The sequence below is a fragment of the Aulostomus chinensis genome, chromosome 22 (genome assembly GCF_037954235.1).
Source record: "Aulostomus chinensis isolate RoL2024-O1b breed Wild chromosome 22, RoL_Achi_v1.0, whole genome shotgun sequence".
Taxonomy (NCBI): Eukaryota; Metazoa; Chordata; class Actinopteri; order Syngnathiformes; family Aulostomidae; genus Aulostomus; species Aulostomus chinensis.
In genome coordinates this window covers 4,090,648-4,116,942 of record NC_141341.1, presented here as the reverse complement: position 1 = coordinate 4,116,942, position 26,295 = coordinate 4,090,648, and the positions used below count along the sequence as shown (strand labels likewise).

At 43.5% G+C, this 26,295-nt stretch overlaps 1 protein-coding gene across 2 annotated transcripts in view; it reads left to right on the top strand.

Moving 5' to 3' along the window:
- Positions 1 to 5,348: 5,348 nt before the first annotated feature.
- The window catches only part of pou2f2a (POU class 2 homeobox 2a), a 78,096-nt gene continuing 57,149 nt past the window's right edge, over positions 5,349 to 26,295 (top strand). Inside the window, exons 1-2 of one of the 2 annotated variants that reach the window (XM_086193263.1) lie at positions 5,349 to 5,476; positions 9,975 to 10,078. Coding sequence is in view for 1 of the 2 variants with exons in the window: in XM_086193262.1 (XP_086049388.1) it covers positions 23,540 to 23,639 (100 nt within the window). In the remaining variant the exon portion in view is untranslated. Of the gene's footprint in view, positions 5,477 to 9,974; positions 10,079 to 22,805; positions 23,640 to 26,295 lie in introns of those variants that run through there. The other variant, XM_086193262.1, reaches the window with a different exon arrangement.

The window sequence follows — 26,295 nt, the reverse complement described above, 5'->3', positions numbered from 1 at the left end:
ACCTACCTGTAAATGTATGCGAGCTGGCCACCCCGACAAGTCCAGAAGACTACAACTCTAGCTCCGCCTCCGCTCGTTAGAGTCGCCGATGCCTGATGGGTGGTCAAGAGGCAGCTTGTCCACAGCGTAGCAGAGTTTGATGAGCGTCTCTCATGACGCACCCGCGAAGAAGAAAACGCGGCGTTGACAGCTGAGTCCCTTTTAGCTGAGCGAGCCGTTGTTACAGTTGAATGCAGCGTTTGTGTGTTTTCATGCTGTGACGAATGTGTCTTCGACGTGTATTTATACGTACATTTTATTTATCTTTTATATGTGTGGCGCAATCCTTCTCTAGTACAGCATCTCAGTATGTCACACGTGTAGTTTTCGAACACGTCAAGGGGTTCTCTCTCTCTCTCTCCCCCTCCCCTCCCCTCTTCTATTTAACAAAACCGTCGACTCGCCCCAAATTAATTCAAAACAGACCCCCAAAAAAGTGATGATGCGTATGAGAAGCAGCAGGACGTAAATCACAGTTCGTCACAATTCTAAAACAGACTTCACTTTCGGGGGGGAAAAGAAATACCCTTTTTTTTTTAAATGGCATAGTTGGAATAAAGGAGGCGAGTAGTTGGTTGCAGGAACAGTTTTCGAAGAATTTTACTGTGGCTGCCATTTAAAAAAAAATAAAATAAAAAAATTGGCTTTTGTGCTCGTTGTTCAGCTGCTTCCAAGTCTACAAATCAGAACGTGTGACTCTTGGGATGAAGGTTTAATAAGGAACCACTGGCGGGCTGCTGGAGGACTCAGGGATCAGATCTTTCTCTGTTCACACTGTTACGTGCAAGTGTTGACACCCGGTTTGTTGTGTCCAGACGCCGCGACGCAAGACGCCGGCGCGAGGCGGCTCGTCTCTGCAGAGAAACACGAAGTGACTCCTGTTTGAGACGCTCGTGTAGAAATCTGGCTTGAATCAGATGTGAAACCACTTCAGAACGTGTGTGAACCTGGGCTGTTCAGACTGTCTTTAAAAACCAATCCGGATCCACCCAAAAAAAAAAAAAAAAAGTCCAGTCACCTGGACAAGACCTGTGTGTGTGTTTATGCTCACTTAACCTGCTACTGCAGTCGTCCGGCTGATGTTTTACTGCCTGATGGTCTCAGTGTGTGTTTTGTTGTCCATCTTATTATAACTTTTATTAGACGGGAGAAACACAGTCTGCTGTGAGCTGAGCTTCATCACCTGCTGCACACACACACACACACACACACACACACACACACACATGCCCCTCTTTCTGGATGCAGTCTCAACTCCGTTACCATGGAAACAGCTAAGATGCCGAGTCCAGCCGAGGTAAAGGGTGTGTGTGTGTGTGTGTGTGTGTGAGAGAGAGAGAGAGAATGAGGGGTGAGAAGGTATAGAAACATCTTATAAAGGGCTCATATAGATGAAGTCTGTTTCTGAATACACACACACACACACACACAAACTTGGCACTTTATTAAATTATTTCTGTAAACAGAAGTCTTTCACTCCTCCTCTCAGATGAACTGGTGAAACACCCTTCCTCTTCTCGTCCTCCTCCTCGCTCTGACACCGTCACAACCCTTTCACTCAGGAGCACCTCGCAGGATATTGAGAGCCTATATTTCTGCCCCCCCCCCCCCCCAACACACACACACACACACAGGGAATTGAGCACCCTAAAGGCCTGGCTGTTTTAATGCTGCGGCAACACTGAACCCCGACACACACACACACACACACTCTCTCTCTCTCTCTCTCTTTTCTTCTCGCCTCTAAAAAGCCAGATGGGCCAGAGCTGCTTTTATTCTCCGGGCCGGGTGCACGTGCCGAGGACACGGGCCCTCACAGCGTTTAATTCACAAGCCTCCTTCTTTTAACCTCCCGTGACCAACATTGTCACCCCGTCCCTCCCTCCCTCTCTCCCTTCCTCCCTCCCTTCCTGGCCCCCAGTATTATCTCCTCCTCAGCTAGCCCCCCCCCCCCCATACACACACGCACTTTTCTTTTCCTTCTCTTCCATCCACGAAATCTGCGTTGATTTCGGAGCTCAGATTTTATTTTTTTAACAAACGTGTTTTTGCTTGTGTCAGCAGAGGAGCAGCCGGGCCCTTTGACGACACCCGGAGCCTCATCCCCTCCTTAGAAGAACCCATGCTGCGTTTCCAGTCCAGTCAGGACTCCAGCAGCCATTTAAAAAAAAAAAAAAGTAATTCTGCATTTATTTTATTTGTCATTGAAGCCGATGTGGCGTTTGTCCTGACACCTGACCAGGCACCTTCTCTACAACACCTTCTCTATTTAAACTATTCAGACTTTCAGTCAGAATAGAAAGAATGAAACTCATCCTTGAAATGTTCTCACGCAAAAAAAAAAAAAGTGTTTGTTTTTGTTCACGCTCAAGACGGCGGAGCAAAACCTGATGCTGTTAGTAACCCCCCCCCCCCGACATCTTTGTGTGTTGCTCCTCTTAACATGAACACAAGCCAGGATGATTGACAGTTACGAGAGCTTCCTGTCTGTGAGACAGAATCCAGGGCTTCAAAAAAACCCTCAGGACATGTAAGAAGAACAAATTTGTGCTTAAGAAGATTTCATGCCTGAGGTCCCGTTCTTCTGGTGTTTTGTTTGAGGTTCCCGTTGATTCACTGGGCAGATTTATCTGATTCTGCAAAAATCTGGTAAATGAGACAGCAACAGAGGAGATGACCTCTGTGACGCGACACCTTGACTCTGAGCACGTTGAAGCAGGAAGAAGAAGAAGAAGAAGAAGAAGAAGAAGATCCTTGTGATTTGGTCACTTCGGATCAGCAAGAGAGCAAATCTGTCACGTCCAGGTTCACGCGTGCGTGGAATGAAGTCAGCCTGAGGAAGAGTCCTTAAACTGATACAGATCCTCCTGTCCACCACAGGTCCCAGGTTCATTTAAGACACACACACACACACACACACACACACACAGAAAAGAAGAGTCGTGCAAATGTTGCAGACACACCAGAGGGGAACAGACTGTTCTTCGTCTGCGGATGAGGATGAGGGTGCTGAGGACGCCAGAAGTGGAAGGGCAGCATGAAGCATGGCTGGACTTCCTCCTCTTCCTCTTCTTTTTCCTCTTTTTTTTTTTTTTTTTTTTCCAAGGCCGTTGCTGAGAGAGGAGCTCCTCACTATCATGGCGACCGATGACCTCAACAAAGCCTGATTTTAATTGGCCGGACTGGAGTGCAAGTGTTTTAACTGCAGTCTCATCAGAAACAGCGGTTCTGTTTCATTACAGCCGCCGTTTGCTAATTAAACAGGCCTGACGTGGACACATCGACTGACTTCTGACCAACTTTAACCTGCTCTCCCTCACTTTTACGCGGGTCACGTGTGTGTGTGTGTGTGTGTGTGTGTGTGTGTGTGTGTGTGTGGTGGAGGGCGGGGTGTGTATTTAATGCTCTCTGAGTCCAGCTGCTGTTGAATGTGGACAGTATTTATTCGGGTTAACGCGGAAATAATGAGGTTGCAGGTCGGAGAGAAATCGATGGAAACACTGAGTTAATTATGAGAAATCAATTAAAGGGAGCGAGAGGAGCGGAGGCTTCCTCCTTCCTTCCGCTGGCCGCGAAATAAGAGGGCGGGTCTGTAGGTGTCCCAAAACTCACGCACATTCACACGCACGGGAGTCGCAACCTCACCCCCCCCCCCCCCAAAAAAAAAAAAACTGCAGGGGCATAAGTGAAAGAATGAAGGAATGAATGAATAATCCTCTCACAGTCGATTCACTTGGGTGCAGCACACACACAAACACACACACTGCTCCTTCATGGACCGGACCTCCTCCGACCCCCCGATCACCTACCGGTAATTTTAGGGATCATCGGTTCATGAACAACTCTCTCATTTGAACCTGGTTATTTATTATAATCATATATATATAAATATATATATATATATATATGTTTCGAGGAATTCACTTTATAAAGCTGCAACAAAGCATTGGTGTTTTTTTAAAGGATGAAAATTAAAATTTAGGGAAAAAAATAACACTATGAATAAGCTAAAGTCGTTCCATTGCTTTACAGCAGCGATATTTTTCAAAAGGTAAAATAAAGAATCAACAGGAACTGATCAGATTAAATCTGGTGCCGCCCAGCGCGCTTTTATTATGTATTTTCATGAATTATAATGTGGATGAGCTGCTTTTTTTTTCCCTGGGAAGTTCCGTTATAGCAAATTCTTCATCTAAATAATTAAATTCTTCTTTTTTTTTTTTTCGTTTGGGATGGAGACATTTAAGCAGCGTTTGTCGTCAAGAAGCAGAAAGAAGCTTCGCGTTTATTCGGTGAATTTAAATATTTTTGAGTATGCAAATAAACCACGATTAGTGGAAAAAAAACGTTATTTTTATTCTGATATTCAGGCTTAACAAAAGCCCCAAAACAAAATCCGATAAAGGATGTATTCATTCTGTACGATAATATTGATTTTATTGAGATTTTGATTTATTCATTGGATGTAAATGGCCTGTCGTCGAGCCACCAAGGAACGAAAAAGATTTTGATATTTATATAAAAAAAATTCAGATTTAAGACAAAAAAAATTGTTAAACCTAAATTTATTAAAACGATGTTTAAATAAATTATTCAAATGGGGGGGGGGGGTCACTGCATAGGTTGTTCAACACAGTCAAATGAGCTTTTTCTTCCATCTTATTTATTTCATCAAACGTTTGCATGAATATAGATATATTAAGGCCTAATTAAATAAGTGGGATTCAGCTCACTGCAGCTTATGTTAATGTCTGGTGGAAAATAAAGTCTATATTTCACAAACTGACCTTCTGGAAAAATAAAATTTCCTTATTGTGGCTGAAAATTGCAAAGGCTTTCAAGTGTCTATTTGTCATCTATCGATTTTCTGTCCAAATCCCGACGGTTTGGCTGTCATTTGATTAACCTCAATTTCATATCTGGAGGGCCAGTTTTATAGCTTTCCGGCTGAAATTACACCGCGCACCGTTGCAGTTTTATGTAACGCATCATCGAAATAAAATTGTAACCCGAAATGGAGGATTTTAAAATCCTTTAATCAATTTGAAAACTGTAGGCAAGTGAGGCCTCTGAATATTATTCCCTGAGAGGTGAAGAGAGTAAAGCAAAGTGGAAATATTTACGAGTTTTTATTAAAAGAATAAAAGCGGCCGTAGAGTCACTAACGCGCGGAGATAATCTGAAATAAAGACTCCAGTAAACCTCTATAACAAAACACTATTATTGTCACAGGAGCCATTATGTGATTACTCGGTTTTATTAGAGTCTATAGTCTTTCATCAATTTGTGGAGCGTCTGTCTGCGGTCCCCTGAGCCAGACCCCGACGACCTGACCCCCGGGTCAAAGGTCAGCCGGCCACTCTGCCATTACCACAACTCATCACTTCCCCTGTGCGGACCAGACGGACCCCGGCTCGTTTTTAATTAGACTAGCTGGGTAAGTAGCCCTCACACACACACACACTCTTATTTTCATCTTTAAAACTAGGTGGCGTGAAGTGTGTTGCTGTTACACACCTTAAAACACGCAATTTATCTATTAGATGTCATTCATCTTGTCTGGCTTCCGGGTTTGTTGCTAAGCGACAACAATATCCGCACAGTTAGCTTTGTCCCCTTAAATTAGCCATTAGCTGCTCAACCGTACTCGTCAGTTGAAGTGATTTAAAAAAAAAAACAACCTAAAGTGGAACTTTAAAACCAAGTGGAAGCAAACGTCAAAAAACACCGAGTATAACTAACTGTTCAGGAGACGAACTTTTATTTGTTTAGTCCGTGTTTGTTCATCAAGTTTGCTAGGCTAATTAGCTAACCAGTCAGCCACATATCACTGGAAATAACCGGTTTCACGCATCAGAAATCATCTAAAAACTTAAGATTTCCCGGGTTAGAAATTACAGATGCTGTCCAGTAGTGTAGCCTTAAAACTCTTGGTTTTATTTGAATAAAGGCAAAATTTGTGCTTTTGATGCAATTAGCAAGGTTTTCCAAGCTGGATATAATGTGTTAATGTCAGCAGCTAATGGCAGTTAGCATAATTGGTGTTCTTCGCGACTGCTAAACCTAATACTCTAAAGCTAAGCCTGTGGTATTCAGCAAGTGTTCTCGACTTTTAAGATACTAGAAATATTACAGCCATAAAACATTTTCTTGTGTCTTTACAAAGGATACGGAACTAATTTGGCCATTTAGTAAGGCTCTGTAGGTGGCTGCTAAATACAAATAATAAATACTAAAGCTAAGCAGTTTGGCTGAACTTGTTCTCAATATTGAAGGTGCTGCAAAGTCTTTAAGCTGTAAAACATTTTGTTCTATCTTTTCTAAGACCAGGCTTACATCTTTGATGCAATCAGCCATGTTGCTCAGGTGACTGCTGAGCCTAAATATTCTGTATTAAAGATAAGCATGCAGGCCTAATTTATTCTGGATAGGCAGCAATATTTAGGTTGTTTACATGTGATGCAAACAAAATGCATCTCACAAAAATGTATTCATCAAGGAAAGCTGATTTTGCGAACCATTAATTGTGAGATTTGTCATTAAATTGACAGGATAGTGAGTGTTTTGCTCAAACTGCACTGCACGCTGCTAAATCGAATCTCCTCCATTGTGCCGTGGAAAATAAGGATCAAGACTGTCCCATGACTGATAAGAGAGAAAAGCTCCTCATATAGACCTTCTCCTACCCCTCCTCACTGTCATTTCTCTGAAACTCAAATGAATTAATTCCAAATCAGCTGATAGCAGCTATGAGTATGTGTCTAATTTTCCCACTGTATCAAAATGTTGCAGTAAGCAGAAATGAAACAAGAATTCTAAGAGATAAATACAACACCTTCTGCTGCAGAAAATGGCTTCCAGCCAGAGTTATGAAGCCCAAAATGATAAGCCACAATCATTATATTGACAGTAAACAATTCACATGTGTTGACATCTGTGTAAACGTCACAATAGTGGAGATTTGAGCAGTGTTTGTCAATAAATAGTAGAAATTAAGCACTGGGAGGTCAGGAGAACAGTAACTCCCCCGGATTGATTTCCAATAATCTGGTCATTGCCTGTCTGATCTGCAGGATGGAGGCTACGGGGAATTGTCAGCCCATGTCCCGATAACTGTTGCCGTGGCGACGAGGGTGGAGATAATAGCAGTTAATGAGATATTAACCCCGAATAAGGAAGAAACTGGAAAGGATGAGCGTTAGCAGGAAGACTAAAGACAGGGTTCGTCGATAGATGACCTTGGCCTGATCAATATTGTTGTGTTTTTCGACGGCTGTAACAAGCAGCTTGACCCCCCCGTCCCTCTGAAACGGAGGGGGTAAATCCAATTTCTCAGCATAAACACACACATGAAAGCTCACATGAACCACACTGCCTTAGAAACACACAGACAGAAAACGGACACTGCTCACACGCTTATAAATAGACACAGCGGTTGTTGGATGGCCGGCTCATTGTCCAAATGGTTAGGATGCAAGTGAGCAATCCTGCCCTCTGGGTCAAAGGTCAGCTTCATCCCAGACGTCTGATCTCATCGAGCAAAGGTTGACCTCTCTGAGCCACGGCCGTGTGTGTGTGTGTGTGTGTGTGTGTGTGTGTGTGTGTGTGTGTGTGTGTGTGTGTGTGTGTGTCTGAGGGCAGTGTACACATAGCAAGAAGAGAAAAATTTTGGAGGACAATAAGGTGAGAAGCACAAGGCAAATGTTAACCATATAAAATATGGAGTACTTGACGGAAGGATGAGAAACGACCAGTGTGGAAACGTTTCATGATTTTTAAGAACCAGGTTTTTTTGGCCTACTTTGTGTACAACCTCAAAATTGTGATTTTCCTATTGAGATTGTTAATTTGTTTCACAAGAATCAGTGCAGAATGCAAACATTAGATGAAATATGGAATTGCTCTTATTAACATGATTCATGATTTATACGTGTGTGAGATGGGGGGGGTAATATTGCAGAAATATCTGAGTAAGTATGGAATTATTAACAATAACTATGGAGTGATTAACAGATTAGAATTTGAGGACTGTTGATTTGTAACTATTGCTTTGAATTTGTTGTCATGTCAGAGGGTTTTTAAGCCAGACTGTTTCTTTTCAAAATGACAGAATATTAAATGGGGCCAAAATTAAGCTGAGGTACGCAGCAGAAATGAAGAAAAAGACAGTTTGAAGGATATTTGCACTTGCAGGTTTTCCTTCTCCTCGGCGATCCTTCTCCTCCTCCATCCTATTTGCCATTATTTCATCCTTCTCTCTGACTTTCTCTTGTCTCTACTTCGGCTCTATTGTCCCTCCATCTCTCCATCTCTTTCTCTCTCTCCCTGGCTTTATGGCAAATTATCACATGACCTTGAATTATGACCCCCTATACACTCCTAATGCACACACACACACACACACACACACACACACACACACACACACACACTCAAGCCCATGGAACATACACATACACACACAGCTGGCTGCATTCAGGCGCACATTTACACATCATTGCGTGCTCCTGCAAGTTTATTGACATGTAAAATGATGTTTTAATGATAAAGAAAAATGCTATGTGAGGTTGTTGGTGATGCACTTAGGGTGGTATTGATACAGATGTTTAAAATAAGTGGCAGGCAGCCGATGCAGGTGTTTTACAGTCCTTTCACATCAACACAAACATCGGCCGCTGCCTTCTGTGAGTGCCATCGTACTGGTACATGGGCCGATGGCGGTCAACATCAAGACAGGGCTCGTATGTAAGTAGTGGTCGGTTTTACTGAAAAAAGCAAGCAGTGTTGAAAATTTGCGTTGTCAGTTTCATCCTTCGGTGTGTTGAATATCATTCACTAAATGTTGTGTGCAGGCTGTGACTCAGTTTCTTGAATTAACAATAAATTAGCAGTTAGATTAAACGCCAACCAATCACCACAACAAGTCTGCGTGATTGATTTAATATTTGCAAGTCTGGCAGGTTGAGTTTGGCTCATACATATATGAGAATTAACACCAGTCCTGCCGCGTGTCTTTCTCATCCCCTGGTACAGGTTGATTCCTTGTGTATTTTATAAATACTCAAACAGGAGATTATCTCAAACCTGGTGACCGTGAGGTTTAAAGTGATTGTTATTTAAAACAATAATATTAAAAATCTGTGACGAATCAAAGAACCTGCTCATGATATTTACCAGTTGCACCAAACATAAAACCACCATTTTTAGGAATATGCATGTATGGACTTGTTATCTCAGGTGCTGTCCAGAATCAGAGAAACTGCATCGCTCCACGGTGGAAAAAGGATCATAAGTCTGTCCAGCAGCATGCTGAGAGAGGACGGAGGGTAAATAAGGTGCTAACAAAAACAGTCAAACACGTGTGAAAAAAGAAGAAAGAAAGAGAGTAAATGAGCAGGTGAAACTGTCCAAAACACAATTTTGTCCATTTTTCGAGAACAGAGGCTGCGTCCAAAGCCACTTCTTATTTAGTGGGCAATAATTTATGGGAGTGTGAAAACTACTTTATTTAACCTTTATTTTACCAGGTGGTCACTTGAGATCAGGTGATCTCTTTTCCGAGCGAGACCTGGCCATGTTGTTTTGTGCTTTATAGAGACCTCAGAACTGCGACAACGGACAAAACAGTTGTGTGTGTTCAGCTATGAGATGATGATTCATAAATGTCTCAATTCACAGACTGCTGAGTGTCTTTTATACAGGCAGTAGAAAATGAGTGTTTTTGCTCTCAACCAGAGATAGAGAGTGATGTCTTAAGTGTTCTCTTAACGTGTCTTGTTTTTATGACTGTGGCCGAGTCAAAATGCTGCCAGTTTTGCTCTTCTTCAGATCGGCAGCTGATCAGTATGTGTGGAAATGAAGTGGAATTAAGTTAAAAGTGTCTTTTCATTCTAAATATTTTCCCCCCCTCAAAAAAATGGTTCTTGTGATTACAGAAATAATTGCAACCAGAAGCCAGATGTCATCAGCAAACGGCGCCCTGCCTCGTCTCAGAGTCCTGCTGCACCAATCTTGTTACCCCAGAGGTTCAGAGATGAAGGTGAGTGAGTGGGAGGGAGCGAGGGAAGGGGATGGAGGATGAAAGCAGGGTGGAAATACGCCTGGCCGAGCATTTGTGCGTCCATCCCTCCCCTTCACTCCCTCCTCTCCTCCCCAGAAACATTCTTTTCCTTCTTCCAGCTCTCCTTCACCCCCTAATCCCTCACTACTCCACTGCATATGTTTCCTAATCCGGACTTTGTGGGAGGCCCATGAACCCTTCCACCACTACCTCCTTCACCCGCCTCCTCCATCTCCTCTCTCTAGTTAGCTGCAATTTTGTGACCTGCCTCCATTCCTCTTGCTTTTAGCTTTGCTCTGTCACTTCCTCCTCCAGCTCTAATCGTGGACAGCAGAATGAGCACCATCACTTTCCCTCATTGCCTCATTTCCTGATTTTTTTAAAAAAAATTTAATTCTTTGCCTTTTATAGTGTTTACCTCTCTTCTTTTAGCCTAGAAAGCACTTGTCAAATCCTGATATAAATCATCTCTATTACCTAGATTGTAATATAGAAAAGAGGATGAATATTTCCCTTGACAATCTCCACCATCACTTGATGGATTAATTTTTATGAACGTGTTCATTTTGAAGGATTTAAACAATTGGGCCTCTTCTCTTGTGAAATTATAGTTTCTCTGCTGCCCATTCATCCTTTTTTCTCCTTCTCGCTAGCTGTCTTATTTTCTCTCAGGTGATTTTGTTCTCTCTCCTCCCTCATTTCAACTGCTCTTGTAACACACACACACACACACACACTCACACTCACTCACACACACAAGCTTTTTGTCCTGCTTCTTCCCTTGCTTCACCCCATTACTGAATAGTATTCCTGGAGCCTTTTGTGGAGCCTTGTATAGGCACATGCCAAGTCAAGTTATTTCAGAGCAGTTTCAATGGTATTACCCCCCAAAATAATCTCCATTTGCTCCAAAAAATAGGTACAAAGGGACAAAAGAATAGAGGAGAATAATGTAAAACGAACCAGCACCCTTGACACAGAGTAATCTTGTATGTAGTTCCACACTAGAGGAACATAAGAATATTAAAAGATCAGAATGTCTACATATTGGAAAGAAATCTGGATATGAATTGTGGACAAAAGAGTTAGTCTGAACCAGGATAGTGTCCCGGCTTAAACCTCTGAAGTAATCCTCTGTAGAGAGTAGAGATGAATCAAAATGTAAAGGTGCCTCAGCCTGAGGACAGATCATGTCTTCAAAGGTGCAGTGTGTAGAAAATGGAAGGATATTTTGGCAGAAGGAGCCCTTAATATCTACATTTGAAGCAGGTCCGCCATTTTGTGTCTACGATAGCCCAGATTGGACAAACCAGCACTTTAATGTTTTAAACTGCTGTTGTTCATTTCTTTTGTCAGATATGTTTAGATTTTTACTAATAGATATTTAAAGGGGAAAAAAAACACCCCAGCCTCTAACCAAGCTTGTAGCTTTCTGTTTTATCCCACCGTAAGTTTAGTTTTTTTCATACAACTCCAATGCAGTGTCCAGTACAACCCAAGCCTTCGTCATCTATTCGTACGCTCACTTCCAACACAAACACTTTTATTAGAGCAAAAAACTACCCAACTAAAACAGTTCAGCTTCTATTCTTTGTGTTTTTGAAGTATTGATCATATGCCTGGAAAGAGAAGTCTTGGATTAGACTGGATGATACATTTGACAGTTTGTAAACGGAGAAGCGTCACGTAACAAGTAGGGTTGCGTTTCCTGGATTCACCAAGACCGAAGGGGGATAAAAAAGAACTCTGTGGGACAGCACTGCATTTACTGATGAATGATTCATAAGTTGTGATATTTGTCATTTGTCATGTCGGGTTTTCATGAATGTTTCAATTTGCACATGAATGTGAATTATCACAGTAGAAAAGCAAATTCTGTGGGGAAAAAGAACACTAATTCAAGGTAGCTTTGACCTTTTTACAAAACAGAGTAAATGTGCAAAACGTGGATGGAAATATACTTTGACATGGCATATATATATATATATATATATATATATATATATATATATATATATATATATATATATGTGTGTGTGTGTGCATATGTATATATAATGTGTGTGTGTGTGTGTGTGTGTATGTATATAATCTCCACATGTGTGAGTGTGTGTCAGTGCCAAGTGTCATATCGATAGGTTAATAGCTGTGGTGTCAGATTCAGTAACTCTCTGATTAGTTGACAGTTCACTAATCCACACACCATCCTGAGTTATTGGGCCGGTCCATTGATTTCCAGCCTGGAAGCCAAGCCAGGAGGACCTCAGGGGTCGTAAGAGAGCCTGCCGCTATTGATTGGCCCCAGATCAACCCCATCACCACAACCCTATGATACACACACGCCAAACCTAACCACAGTCCCATTTTCAGTTTCAGATTCTCCAGCTCACCTCTTACCATTCGCGGCTGGAATGCCATTGGGTATACTTGTGTCATGTTGTGGAATCATTTCATCAGTCAGATTTTGTTGAGTGAAGGATTTGTATTGGCAGATGTTGTGAAGGCATCTAACAAAACTGCTTCTCTCAGTCTCTTCTACTGCCAATACGTCTATATTCTCTCATCTCTGTCAGTGATACCCCACCCAAAAATCTACTGAGTATCAAAAAAAACCACCCTCTCCTGCTATAGACTTGACAGCTGGTAAAACATTTGTAGTTTTCATTCTTCACACAGGAAGTAGCTGTGGGCAGTTTAAATTGTCAGTTACATGCTGATGGTGTCACATTTCACAGAAGAAAAGAGCTTGTCATTGCAGGAATCCACTGTAACTGACAAGAACTCAAGACAGCCACTGCTTTATGCCAGGAATAAAACTTTCACGTTTGCCTGCTGTCATAGAATTACTTTAAGCCCAAAATATGATAACAGACTTCCATCCGGTAACGGCCACCTTATCATGGTGGATTAGTTCTTCTGTTTTTTCCCTGATGAGTGTGATGTCAGGAGTGATGCTTCGTGACAAGCGAGGTGTATTGCATCAGATCATGTTAAGACACCCTAAAAATTATGAATACATAGAGATTGGAGCCTCTTTATCCAGAATAGCCCTTTCTTTCACAACTGAAAGTGCAGCTCACAGGTATGTGGTGGTGGTTCCTGCATCCATGGGCTTAGACAGTCTATATCTTCATACGGCCACACCACCCAAGCTGTAATCTTGGAACCCGGAGGCTATGTCTGACAACTTAGCCTCTTGGAGCAAGGGCCAGTATTTCAATGTTCCGATATCCAGTCAAAGACTTCCTTGTTCTGTCGGCGGCTCATCGTTTACAGTCTGTATAGTAACTTGGGACGTTTGCACGGAGTTGAAAGATGACGTATTTGAGCAGATTGTGTCAAAAGTAGCTAGTTTACACTCATTTAACAGTTAAAAAACTGCTGCAACTGCAGCTAGTGTGTTCTGTCTCATTTGCATTCTCCACTGACCGTTTACATGGATGCAACCAAGGCCCGCTCTCCTGACAGAAGCCAGAAGCTTCCCTGTCCCTTCATTTTCTCTCTTGCCTACAGATTCTGGATTTATATGCAGAATCTGTTTACAGAGGTTACCCAAGGTGTAGCGGTCTAGTGCATTCAGGTGGAAAGGGGAAGGCAGGGTTTGGTGGATTCAACAAAACTGGTACCAACTTAGTGGGTGTTGGAATAATAATGAAAGCCTGTAGCCAAAAGGTGTCTATTGTGGTAGAAACTCTTGCAAACTCAAACTGTTGGGGTGTATCGGTTCAGCCGGAGAGTGCATGGTTTTGTAACTTAGAATCTCTGCTTTTTGCCCAATTTTGATTTTCTCACACCTTAACCTCCAGCATTAACTGCTGCACCACAGTCGGAGTGAGTTGCAGTTTTGAATACCCGAGGTCTTCTTCTCAACTTAGGGTAAAGTAAAGTTTGAGATGCAAACTCCCACCTGTCCTGGCATCTGCCTCAGAGATTTCACCTGCCTTGGGGTCTCTTAGGGAGAGACAGTTTGTACTACCTTCCTTCGCATGTTCCCACACTGACCCCCGATGTGGCTTGAAAATCGATAAGTAGGATGATAATCAGTGAGTTAGTCCGTGCTCAAACCAACTTTATCCTCTTGGTTTGGTTTAAACTTTTAGGGATGACATGGTTACATATTTCTTTACCATTTCAGATGTTAATTTTCTTTAAAAGTTTTTGGTTGCCTTCAAAAACCCACAGTAGCGCCCAGGTAGAGCAAGAGTTTATCGTGTTGCTTACCAACACAGGGGCCGTTGGTTTGGTTCCCTGTACTACCTCGAGTTTGGTAGTGTAAACATAACTGGCCATGTCTGCTGTTGCAAAGCCAGATGAGGGTCACTGCATAAGGGGGGAGGGGAACTGGGGGGAACACCATGAACCTCTCATGTGCTACGTTGTCCCCTGATGGACGTTCTCACTGTCAGGTCAAGTGATACAGCTGAAGACTCCACGTGTGACGGAGGAAGCGTGTGGTTATCAGGGGACTTCCAGTATCCAATGCCGTCACAGCTCGGTGACATGAATTTGCCGAACCGTTTCATCTATTTGCTTGTTCACCTGTTACTGATAGGTCAGTCCCCCGTCCTGCCACCTGATACAGCGGGTCCCTCTGTTTTTGTCACAGACCATCCTGAGACACCTGGACTCTAAAGTGTGCTGACTAAGCTGCTACATGAGCTGATGGTTCAAACTTTAGCTCTACAGGTCATTTACATGGTAAACGCATCACGTTCTGCTGATCCATAAGACCATCCACATGACCCCGTTGTCTTCCTCTCTGCCTCCCCAACATCAATTGTAAGATTGTTTCATCCCTCTTTTTCCTCCCTCCCTGCGCTCCCTTCATCTCTCTTCAGCCTCTGTGTAAGCGTCGGGGTGGGCTGGGGGTGGTTAAACATTTTTCTTCCTTCTTAATTGTTTTTACTTGTGCCATTGGCATCCCGATTAGGCCCCATTGATTTCCCACTGCTAAGTGCATTGATTTCTACATTTCTCATTGATCCCTGCTTCTAAATCTACCCACACACACTCTGTGTCTATCTCCCTCTTTCTCTCCATGAACGCCACACCGACTGACTGTGTGTGTATGTGTGTGTGTGTGTGGGGGGGGGGTATGTTTGTGTGTGGAAGCAGTCAAGTGAGTGAAAGATGGAGAGGCAGGCAGGTAGAAATGGGCTGAAGATAGAGAAGATTGTAGCGTTTTGTCGATGATGTTTATGTAGTACAAGAAATTAGATTAGAACAGTTGTGTAAGTAAATCACAATTTTGAAGGCAGCGGGGGGGGGGGGGTTCAGGTGAAGACATTTAGTCAGGGAACCATTTGGGTTTTTGCAATCTGCAGTTGTGACGCAGCTGACAGATCGCATTCATTATCATCAACTAAGGCTTACCATGAGGGGCAGATACAGAAACGTGGTCGTCCAGGCTTGTGAAACGACACATTTTGCTCATAAATCTGTAGAAATGAGCTCACTTTGTTTAGTAATGATGAGAATGAAAACTTGAATCTGTCTGAGGTAAAGTGAGATGGAAGCACAGTGTTGTGTGTTGCTTTTCCACATTAAAAACAAATCAAATCAGTGCGTCTCCATTGTTTCAACCCCTCAAGTTTGGCTCTTTTGTTAAATAGCGTAGTTCAGTGTCAGTGAGTTGAGCTCACATCAAAATGTTAGTGCAGTCCTGAGTGTACAGATGAATGAAGTAGCAGTGGATTGTACCAGATGTTGTGTTCGGGAGCTTGTAAAAAAACATTTTTGCACAGTTTTGTTGTTGTTAGTAATCATTAGCTTGGAGCTAAATATTGGTTGCTGAATGACCACAACATGTGTGCAGGACATTGATAACACAGGGGTTTAATTCGAATTCTTAGCTTCATTAGTTTAATGTTAATTTTTGTGTTTACCCAGTTGGCCCCCAATTAAATTGAGAAAACACATTAAATACAAAGCAAATAATTTTAGTTATGTCAAACATACAAAATAGATATTATTGAGCTGACAGGATCTTTTGACTACAAGATTTTTAGTGAGCATAGCCTGTGAGAGAATACTTGGAAACACCTTACTATTGTGTTTTGTAGAATTTTTTGCACACGCTCACACACACACACACACACACACACACACACACACACACACACACACACACACACACTGCCTGATCGTATTCCACGGTGTCCAGGAGATCTGGGTCTGATCCTCTCTGTGTTTAAGGCTCTCACAGCCCCACATCTTCAACGGACACATATATGGACGCTCACATGTAGACACAAACGCACACTCCAGTCCGCGTGGACTGGAAAGCTCCATCCATGTCATTGGCTTTACCTCAAGACTTGATGCTGCATTTGTGCCAAGCTAAGCTGTTTAGGTCTCTGTGAGCTCAAGAACCAGCGGCTGTGTTGAGACATGCATCCATGCATGTTACAGAGTGTTTGCATGTATCTTGCATGAGTGTGTTGCTTTCTTGGATTTTATGTGTGTGCTTGAACTCTTAAGTGTAAATTTATCTGCACCGGCACATGAATGTGTGTACACATGTGTGGAGTACATGATTGTGTGTAAAGCCGATAGCAGAAATTACACCCCACCCCCCTTACTTCAGCGCTGTTGTGCGTTTTACATCTTAAATCCATTACTACCAATCCAGGATGCAGAACATGTGTGACATTGGTTAAATTCACGGGAGGAAAAATATCTTCAAAGTTGGAATAAAATTATGCGTGAAATAAAAGAAAATCTCCATCCTATGAAGATAAGAACGCAGGAAGACATCCAGCGGGAGTAAAAGTGTATTCACAAACCGATTTTCACACTAACTGATTTCCAGCACGCTTGAGGTGGAGGCGAGCTCATGAGCTGTAAGCAAGAGCATTGATCTGCTCCCATGATCGTATCAAGGTGGCGTATTGACAGCATCATGTTTTACTCTTTTCTGTGTTTGTCCTCCGTGGCCTTAAGAGGAATAATGGATATGTAGGAGAGCTATTGGCAGGGTCCGGACCAACCTATTGACATTCTGTCAGCATTGATTACTTAGTCAGGCTGCAAGAGGAAGGGGAGAGAGACGCCGACACAGAATGAGAGAGATGCTAGAAATAGATAAAATGTCAGAAGCTAACAATAATGTGCGTGTGTGCTTATGTTTATTTAGGTTTAGATGTATTTGTGTGTTCAGGAGACTTTGTCTTTATTAGGAAAACCACCAGACTAGAATGAACAAAAAATACTTGAAGGTGACACTTTGATTTGGGCTTTCCTTTGTCCGGAAAATCCATCTCTACTACAGGTGCTGTGAGGGAGATCCAGGTCATGCAGCAGGCTATTGTGATGCCTACCAACATGGGGGCCTGTGGTTTGGTTCCCGCTTGGTTGGGTGTTGAATAGTCTGGGGTTGGAAAGCCGGATGAGGGTGTGTGTTCTGACGGCTACTCTGGATCCCCCTCTGATTGATTGGGTTGCCTTCTAGGAGAGAGAGGAACTTGGGGAACTAGCATGATCCTCCCCATGCTACGCCTTCCTCATCAAACTCTTCAATGTCAGGTGGAATGATGCAGCTGACGACTCCACATGTGACGGAGGAAGCATGTGTTGCTCCCCAGAGAGGCAGGGGGTTAGTCCAACAACCGGACAGCTTGTTAGTGGGACTTGCCGATATACAGTTGGGGGGGGGGGGGGGCAGCTGGAAGTCCATTCATTTCCTAACCTCCAATGTGTTTGCAGAGCTCTACCTTGCTTTTATTTTTGGTCGGCTATTTGCCCCTTGATTTTGGATAGACTGTGGACAGTTTGGTAGCAAAAAGAAGCCAACAGGCTACAAGTGAGCTAAACAACTACCTAGTGTTCCATATACCAGGTTAAGATGCCAGGCAACAAACAAAATTATCTTCTACTTCCAGGCTAAGATATTGCACCTTCCAGGGGTGAAATGCATGTAGAAATGAGGTATGACAGGCGTTTAAATTTCCGATATAAATCTTCTCCCTGCTTCTTCTTTTGGAGAGGTGTCACAACTACAGACATGAGTCCACACCGACCCAGGACCACCACATCAGACCACCTGTGGGATCATCAGATGGCAGCCACAAGGACAGATGATGAAGCTCAGCGTTGATGGTTGTTGGTTCCCTCATCCTCTGCTGATAAATCAGGTTCAGGTTTTCAGCTCAGACAGCACGTATGGTGTCAGGTCAGTGCCTTGACAGTGAGGTGTGGATATGGACAGGAATATTATTCGGGCCGCCCGCATGGCAGTTTGAACGCACAGAGGTATCATGGGGAAATCCTTAGGCCCATTGTTGTACCATTCATCTAGCAGCAGCACCTCATGTTTCATCAGTGTGACGGAGCATGACCTCATGTTGTAAGAATCGGAACACAATTCCTCCAAGCTGAAAATGTCCTAGTTCTTCCTTGGCCTGCGTACTCACCATTGAGCGTGTTTGGGGCTTTTGACGGGCGTATAGAAGAGCATGTTTCAGCTCCCACCAATGTCCTACTTTATGCTGCCGTTGATCAGTTCGATGCCATGCAGTGTGGCGCATGAGGCAAATGGAGTTCACACAAGATACCAATGACTAATTGTCTCTTTAGGAGGAATCTGTGACTCTCAAAGACACAGAGTGCTGCAGTGATACCGCACTTTTATCATCCTACCCAGAAGTTAGCATCACCATTACTTTGCGCAACTAAAAGCCAAAGAGATTTGGATTTTTGATTGGGGGGGGGGGGGTAAACTTTGAAGACCGATAGCACATAGTCAGTGCAGTGAGATGGCCTTCGACATCAAAACAAGGAGCTTCGTTCCATATTTCCACGATTTCCACAGAACAACACATTAAACTATCTCGAGCTGGTGGGAACCACTAACTTTAACTGGGACATTCAACCATGCTAACTTATCGTGTACTTCCCTGTTTTAGTACTCATCGCTGCGCCAGTCTCTATCCCTAATAACATTAAATAAGAATCTATTTCAGTTGACAGATTTTTGTTTAAGAGCTTTGAAACTCATAAGCGGTGTGTTTATGTACTACTGCAGTGTAATTGCTCTTGTGTGTGTGTGTGTGTGTGTGTGTGTGTGTGTGTGTGTGTGTGTGTGAATATTTTATAGTGTTAAGTCCAATGTTACAGGGAGGTAATGATTCTCACTATCTAGTAGCGTGTGTGTAAGGCTACAGTGTAAGCCAGTATTGATTGCAACCCCTCCCCTCATTATTGATGAGGGAGAATTTAATTCAAACAGCTCGTTTGTCAACGTGACAGTGCCATTTAACATTGAGCTGTTTCACACCAACATACTGTAGACGGATGCAGAGCATTCGCATCTAAATCTGCTTGGACTGAAAAGGAAGCAGTCACTAACTCAAAAAAAAAACCCAAAACTTGAATTTTCATGTGTCTTAGGCAGAAAAAGTCAAGCCTGCTGTGACAGAAATGCTATTTGATATTACGATGATAGCCTTAGACTTGGTACACAGTCGAAAACTGAGATTTACGGCCCCATTTACAGGAGACAGTCTCCTCTGAAGAACATCGTGGTCGTTCATCTCATTCTAAACCTATTGCAAACATAACATCACATATATTCATAGTGAAGCCATTTATTTTCTGGACTGTGCTCAGAAACAGCAGTTGCGGTTTTGAAAGGTAACAGGGAGAATCCATTTTAGCTTCCTTTTATCCTCCTGCCCCTCATGTGTTTGTGATCAGAAGTCCACGATGGCCTGTAAGCCGACCGAGTCAGACAAAGCAGCCACAGCAGCAGGTTGCAGACGAGTTATAAAAGGATATTTCAGAAGGGAAAAAGGACATATTGCTATTGATGAGGCCCACCGTGCGCCATATTCTTCACCTCTCCTTCAAATCCACACACACACACACACACACACACACACACACACACACCTCCCTCCCCTCCTGCAATGAACGCACAAAACACACTATATTCTACAAGAAATAATTGCTTTTGTCTGGAAGGAGTTTGGATCGGGGCTCCTCTGCGCGCTCCCTTATCTGGAGAGGGGGGCTCGTGAGGGACAACCGGTCGCTTCTTTTATACGGCTTCTCCTCCTGCTGACTCGGACACGTGGATGTCATCTGTCAGTGGGGAGTGGGGAGCTGGGTTTATTTTATCGGGGGAGGCCTCCTTTTGGGATACGTCTGTACATTGATGTCATCAAACACTGCAGCGGGAATCTTTAAGAAAGGCCAGAGAACCTGGGACCCAGAACAGACCCTGGAGCATGCGGGTTTATGGGGCCAGGTATTATGTGTCTTCATGGAGATCAAAACCTAAATGCACCCTTGTAAAATAGATGGTGTGTCGACGTCATCCCTCTATGACAGAGTAAAGTAGAGACTACATATCTTTGTAGGCCAACATGAAAGTTAGCATTTGCCATTGACCAAATGCCAACTGCAATTAATGGGAGTTGCTACAGTGAGCATGAATGTCTCTCTCTTTTTTCGCTGCAGATCTACTCTTTCAGTCTCTCTCATTGCACCATGACGTGGTCTTCTGAGCATTCAAAATGACAGAATATCCATCGACGTGTTTGTGCTGCAGGGCTTGCAGATCCACGTCATCACGCCTCCTCCTCCTCCTGTTACATGCTCGGCGTGAGAATGTTTCAGGTTCTCCACAACCCGTGCTCACTTAGCCGAGAGGAAGAAACTGCCATTTTTAAAAGAATCGTAAAAATTCTCGAGAAACGCTGTAACATTTCATACTGGAGAAACGTGAAAGTATCTCCAGCTAGTGTCAACCACAGACCGTTCCAAAAATCCCGTTGACTTGGAGAAATGGGAGCTAGCCGGTTGGCAGTGCTAACTTACTTCCACATTTGAGGACTCATTCCTGCAGGACTTATTCGGTCCTTGCAGCAGGTGCAATTGAAACAGAAGTTGTTGTTGTTGTTGTTGTTTTTTTAAGTAACTTGCAGTTTGAGGTAGGCCTTTTATTGCTACTAGAGGGTTTAACATGATTAGTAGCCTATCAGTAGCAGTAAAACTATACTATTGATAGTAAAAGCAGCGGATCAGGACGCCCCTGGTGATGTTTTATCTCCAATATTTGACTTTTCCTTCCTCTCCCCTGCATAGACATTACAACCTGAGGCCTTTCCATATATGAGGACCATAATTGATCGATAACTTATTAACACCTCAGTCCCACCTCGAAGTGTATACAGGGAAGGAGCCAGAGGAGTGTGATCTGGTCGATTTTCTTTTATTGACTGCGATATTTAGCGTATGGATTTTTCTATTTAAGAAAATCCATGTTGGTGATAATCTGGAGTGTAAATGCACAGCAGGTTTGGGGAAAGGTGGGTCTGGCAGGGTGGGTGAAACATCTTCAGCAAAAACCTTAATTGGAAGGGAAAAAAAACACATTTAGATTCAGTTCAACTGACATTTTACGCACACATGGGCAGCCCCCCCCCCCCCCCCCCAAATAATTACTAATTTAACAGCCGTGGCTCCCAGGCTTTGATTATTCGCTTCTGCCTGCAAAAATAATATTGGTTGCAGGTGACCTTGCGTAGGATGGACCCACGTAAATCTATATGAGAGAGAGACAGACAGACAGAGAGAGAGAGATCCACCTGCTGAAATATACATCAAAGCCCCCCCCCCCCTCCCCCCCTTGAATTCATGTCCGCACATTGTGAAGAGGCGATCGATTTCTCGGAGGCCGGCGATGATGTGATTATTGGCTTCATTATAATGAAGTAATCAGAAGATCAATCGGATGGATCAGCGCTTGTCTTGTGCGGGATTATTGCGGTGGTCAGAGAGTGTGTTGAAGGTGTGTGAGATGCTCAACACTGAGGAATGAATCACATTTAAAAAAATAATTCAGCTTTTTATTTATTACATATATATATTTATATATTTGTTTCTCTCCTCGCGTGTGGGGTTAATAAATGTGAGCAAAAAACATGCAAACTGGAGGATGGGGAGAAAGTGTGTGTTTACGCGTGCGCGTATCTGTGTGTCGAGGTGAGGGGGGTAGAGAGGGAGAAAGGGGGTGAGGGGGGGGGGGGGCTGGGTATCTGTGTGTGTGTGTGTGTCTCTCTCTCCTGGCCGAAGCCGCACCAGATTGCTTCCAGACTGCGCGGTGTCGGACCGTAACCACCGGGGCTCCCAAAATAAACGCGCGCACCCTCCCACACACACACGCAGGATACACACCGAGGAAGACCGGAGGAGAGAGCGAGAGAGAGAGAGAGAGAGAGAGAGAGAGAGAGATACTCACCGGCGGATGGCGGAGCAGAGCCAAAGAAAACACACTACAGCATAAAGGGGGGGCGGGGGGTCCGCTTTCCCTTCCTCTTTTTTTAATGCCACAGGAAACCAGAGGACATTTGTACTTATTGATATGGATTTATTCATTTGTTTACCTATTGATTTTGCTTTAATTGGAGACCCGCGGTAGAGAGACAGAGAGGGAGATAGAGAGAGAGAGAGAGAGAGAGAGAGACCGTGAGTGGAGGAGAGGGAGGAGCGAATCTCAGACAGGAGGTGCCTGCGTGTGGAGCTTTACTTTATTATTTCATTATTTCACTCCAATAATGTTTTTGCCTTATTTTAATGTGTCGCTTTCTGTGCGCGCGTTCTTTAGCGGACCAGCCAGCTACTAACCAAATATTTACCAGAACCAAAAAGAAAAAAGAAGCAGCAACTCCGCTCTCACAAGGACAGTCCCCCCCCCCCTCACACACTCCCCCCTTAAAAAAAAAAAAGGCTGACGGTTCACGGAGCAGCTGTAAGACTTTGACTCCAGAGGAAAATCTGTTCGTTCCGAGATAAAACCAAAGCGGAGGAGGAGAAGAGAAGGGACGGTGCCACCGCGAGCTTTACGCACAGCTGTCTGGACACAATAAATGGAATCCAAGTGGGTTCCATCCGGCGGGGAGCAGCTGAGAGAGGAGCACCAGGAGCTGCACTAGTTTCACATGGAGGAGCGCAAGACGCCCGGTCACCTGCAACCTGTCTGAACCTGGACGGATCACCGTTACCAGCTCTTCCAAAAAGCCAACCCGGTCACCATAACGCGCCCCGCACACCCATGCGTGTGCTTGTGTGAGTGTGTGTGCGTGTGTGTGTATGTGCGCGCGTGTGTGTTTGCGTGTGTGTGTGTGTGAGTGTGTATTCCGGGACTCCGAGAGGACACAGTAGCATAGTAGGCTAAAAGGTGGACCGAAAAAAATTTAATCCACAGAGAGATGTGAATAATCCAGCGAGGCGCAGTCTCGAACCAGCGACAAGAAAAACACCGAGTCTCTCTCTTTTTTTTTTTCCAAACCATCTCACAAACCTGGAAAGCGTACGAAGAAAGGCCAAAGAAACACGGAAGGACGAGGATAAGGCAAGAAGGGAAGTGAGACTACAATAAAAACAAACAAACAAAAAGAAGAAAAAAAAAAACAACGACGTCCAGGTCGACAGAGGACCATGTTTGTCCCCCTGCCGGTCCCCTTCGTCTTTCAGAGAACAGCGTCCGACTTCAGCGCCTGGAGAGTCAAGTCCTCGCTGGCTCCGCGGTCCAGCCCCGGTAAGACTCCCCTCTCCTGGAGCTTCTCTCCCCCTCTACACCTCCACAAAAAAAAAAAGAAAGGATTTAACCCGCTCATTAGCTGCAGCTGAATCTGGTTCACAACCAGACCTGCTCTCATGGTCGTATTTTAGCTCTTTTATTTTAACCCTCTACAAACACACACACACTCTCCCCCACACACACACACAGACTTGCACAGGAGTTGAAATCATTTGCGTCTTCAGATCAACCTCCTTGATTTTTGATCTTAAATTGTACTTAACAGAACTCAGCATGAAACTTGCGAGGCGCAGCAGCAGATATTTTACAGCTCTCCAGGAAACTGTTTCATATCTTTCAATTTTTTTCCCCCCACAGTCTTGAAATCTTACGTCTTTAAATCAATTCTGATAGGTTATAAACCTTTACATCAAATTCTGAATCATGCATCAGGAGTTAGTTTAGTCTTTGCTTTGTTTAAAATTCCACAAACTGTGTAGAATTGTTGCATTAGTTTAAGAAAATTAGAGGACTAACTACATTAGCCTGGAGCTTTTTCTCCCTTCATTGGAATGCAGGCTTTTTTTTTCAGTGCATTTTTTTCCCCCTGAAAGAAATATATGTAATGATTTAATTATTACCTACCTGCTTATTAATCCTAAATGCGAAACATGCCCAAAAAAATGTGATGCCTGAATAAATTAGCATCCATCAGCGTCTCGGAGAGGCGCCGCTCTCCCTCCTCATCTTTCCCTTTTTCATTCATGGTAATCCATCCATCTCAGCCTCCAGCCCATCTGTGTCCTCTCCTCTCCCATCCTTCAGTCTCTTTCGGCCAGGTTAGGGGGGAATATTCATGGTCATCTATCGATCAGTGGGTATTGATCCCTGACACACCGGGAGAACTGGAGTTCAGTCACACTGGCTGATGGGGAAACTTTGGCTACACGTGTGATGCAAGAAGTGAAAGGAAACATCTTGAAATTTAATTCCTTCATCACTAGTAAATCTCTTGGCGTGTTCCACAAGGCACAGGTTTTCACCCTCTGTAATTGGCTCCTCGCTAAACTGACTATTGTCAGTTAATAATTAATGACCCAGTCATGCCTTTCTGCCAGGCTTTAATAGCCTTTAATTGCTAAACTATCCCGTCAGTGTCTTTACGGTTGTCCCTTGCTCCTGTTCTCACGGCATGCAGAGCAGATATTTATGCAGCCACGTCCTTGAATTTCCCACAAACATGCGGCTGATTTGAAGGAGAGTTTATGAATGGAAAATGTATTTAAATGTGTTGGATGTTACAGATCCATGAAGATAGAAGAGTCTAGTACTGTCACTGGCAAAAACTAGACTACAAATGCTCCTCGACGACCCCTTTTTTTTTAAAGATTGTTACTGAAACCTTTAGAGGTTTTACGACTGAAACAAGACACCAATTAACAATCAACTATAATGTGACTGAAACGAATGAATTTCACTCACAGGTCACAGGAACACTCAGTGTAATGGCACTTGAGTCCACTGAAAATAAACTCAAATATTTAGGATTTTCTTTGACTGAGCTGAGATGAAAATGCTCAGAATTGTAGTCAATTCAAAGCTGATTAAATAAAACCAGAGTGAGGGTTAATCAGTCCAATTCTAACGATGCACAGTTCTCACATCAAGTGCAGCTCAACGCCCTGTAGATTATCTTGGCATCAGATTAGGATTAAGAGGAGGAGGAAATAACATCGTCAGTTTTACAAAATCCTTATGAACAAGGAAGTGTCAAGAGCACTAATGGCAGAAGAGAGATGACGGATCATACATGACATCACACAAAATGTCCGTCTATCTGAATTCTGTTTATCTCCCTGTGTTTCTCCCTTAATGACGATCGCCCTCCGGAGGTCAAAGTTCACCAAATTTTTGTTTTAGGTTTTTCTTCACACCTGTGGGAATTTAAAACTTGTGATTGTTGGTCTGTTAGTGTGTGTGTGTGTGTGTGTGTGTGTGTGTGTGTGTGTGTGTGTTTACACATGTTAAAGGTGGAGGTGATAGTGGCTCCCCCATCCCCTCTGCCTCCATCCATCCAACCATCCAGGCGGAAATTTCAAATGGCAGATGGAGGGGGTGTAAGTGTGTACGCCAAACCGTGGCGAGCCGTGGCGAGGGGTAATTCAGGCTATCACCTTAAGTAGGTGTCAGGAGGAGAAAAACGGTGGAGGCTTTAATGAGAGGTGGTTTGACAGGCGACATATAACCGCTGACTTCTCTTTGGGGAGTGGGGGATGGGGTGGCGGTGGGGAGGGGGGGGGGGTGTCACTTTCTGTGTTAAGAAATTAAAGTAGAAGACATGATGAGGGAAGAAAGGAGAAAAGGTGGAGGCGAGGGTGAATGATTGAACGAATAACTGATGAATAATAAATGAACGAGACGGTTAGCAGATGAAGGAATGGGTGAAGTGAGTGAATAAAAGTACAGAAGGAAAAGAATGTGACTGAAATTAGCAAGGCAGCATGCGAGTGAGGCAGGAAGTGAATGATATTTTTTTTTAGAAAAATAAGTAAATAAATGAAAAAGAAAGCGTGTGTTGGGGGGGGTGAGAGAGAGAGGGAGGGTCTGTCACCCTGTGTATTTCCTCAGGGGAAAATGAAAGGGTCAAAGTGGCTGTACAGGCTCCTTTTTTTAT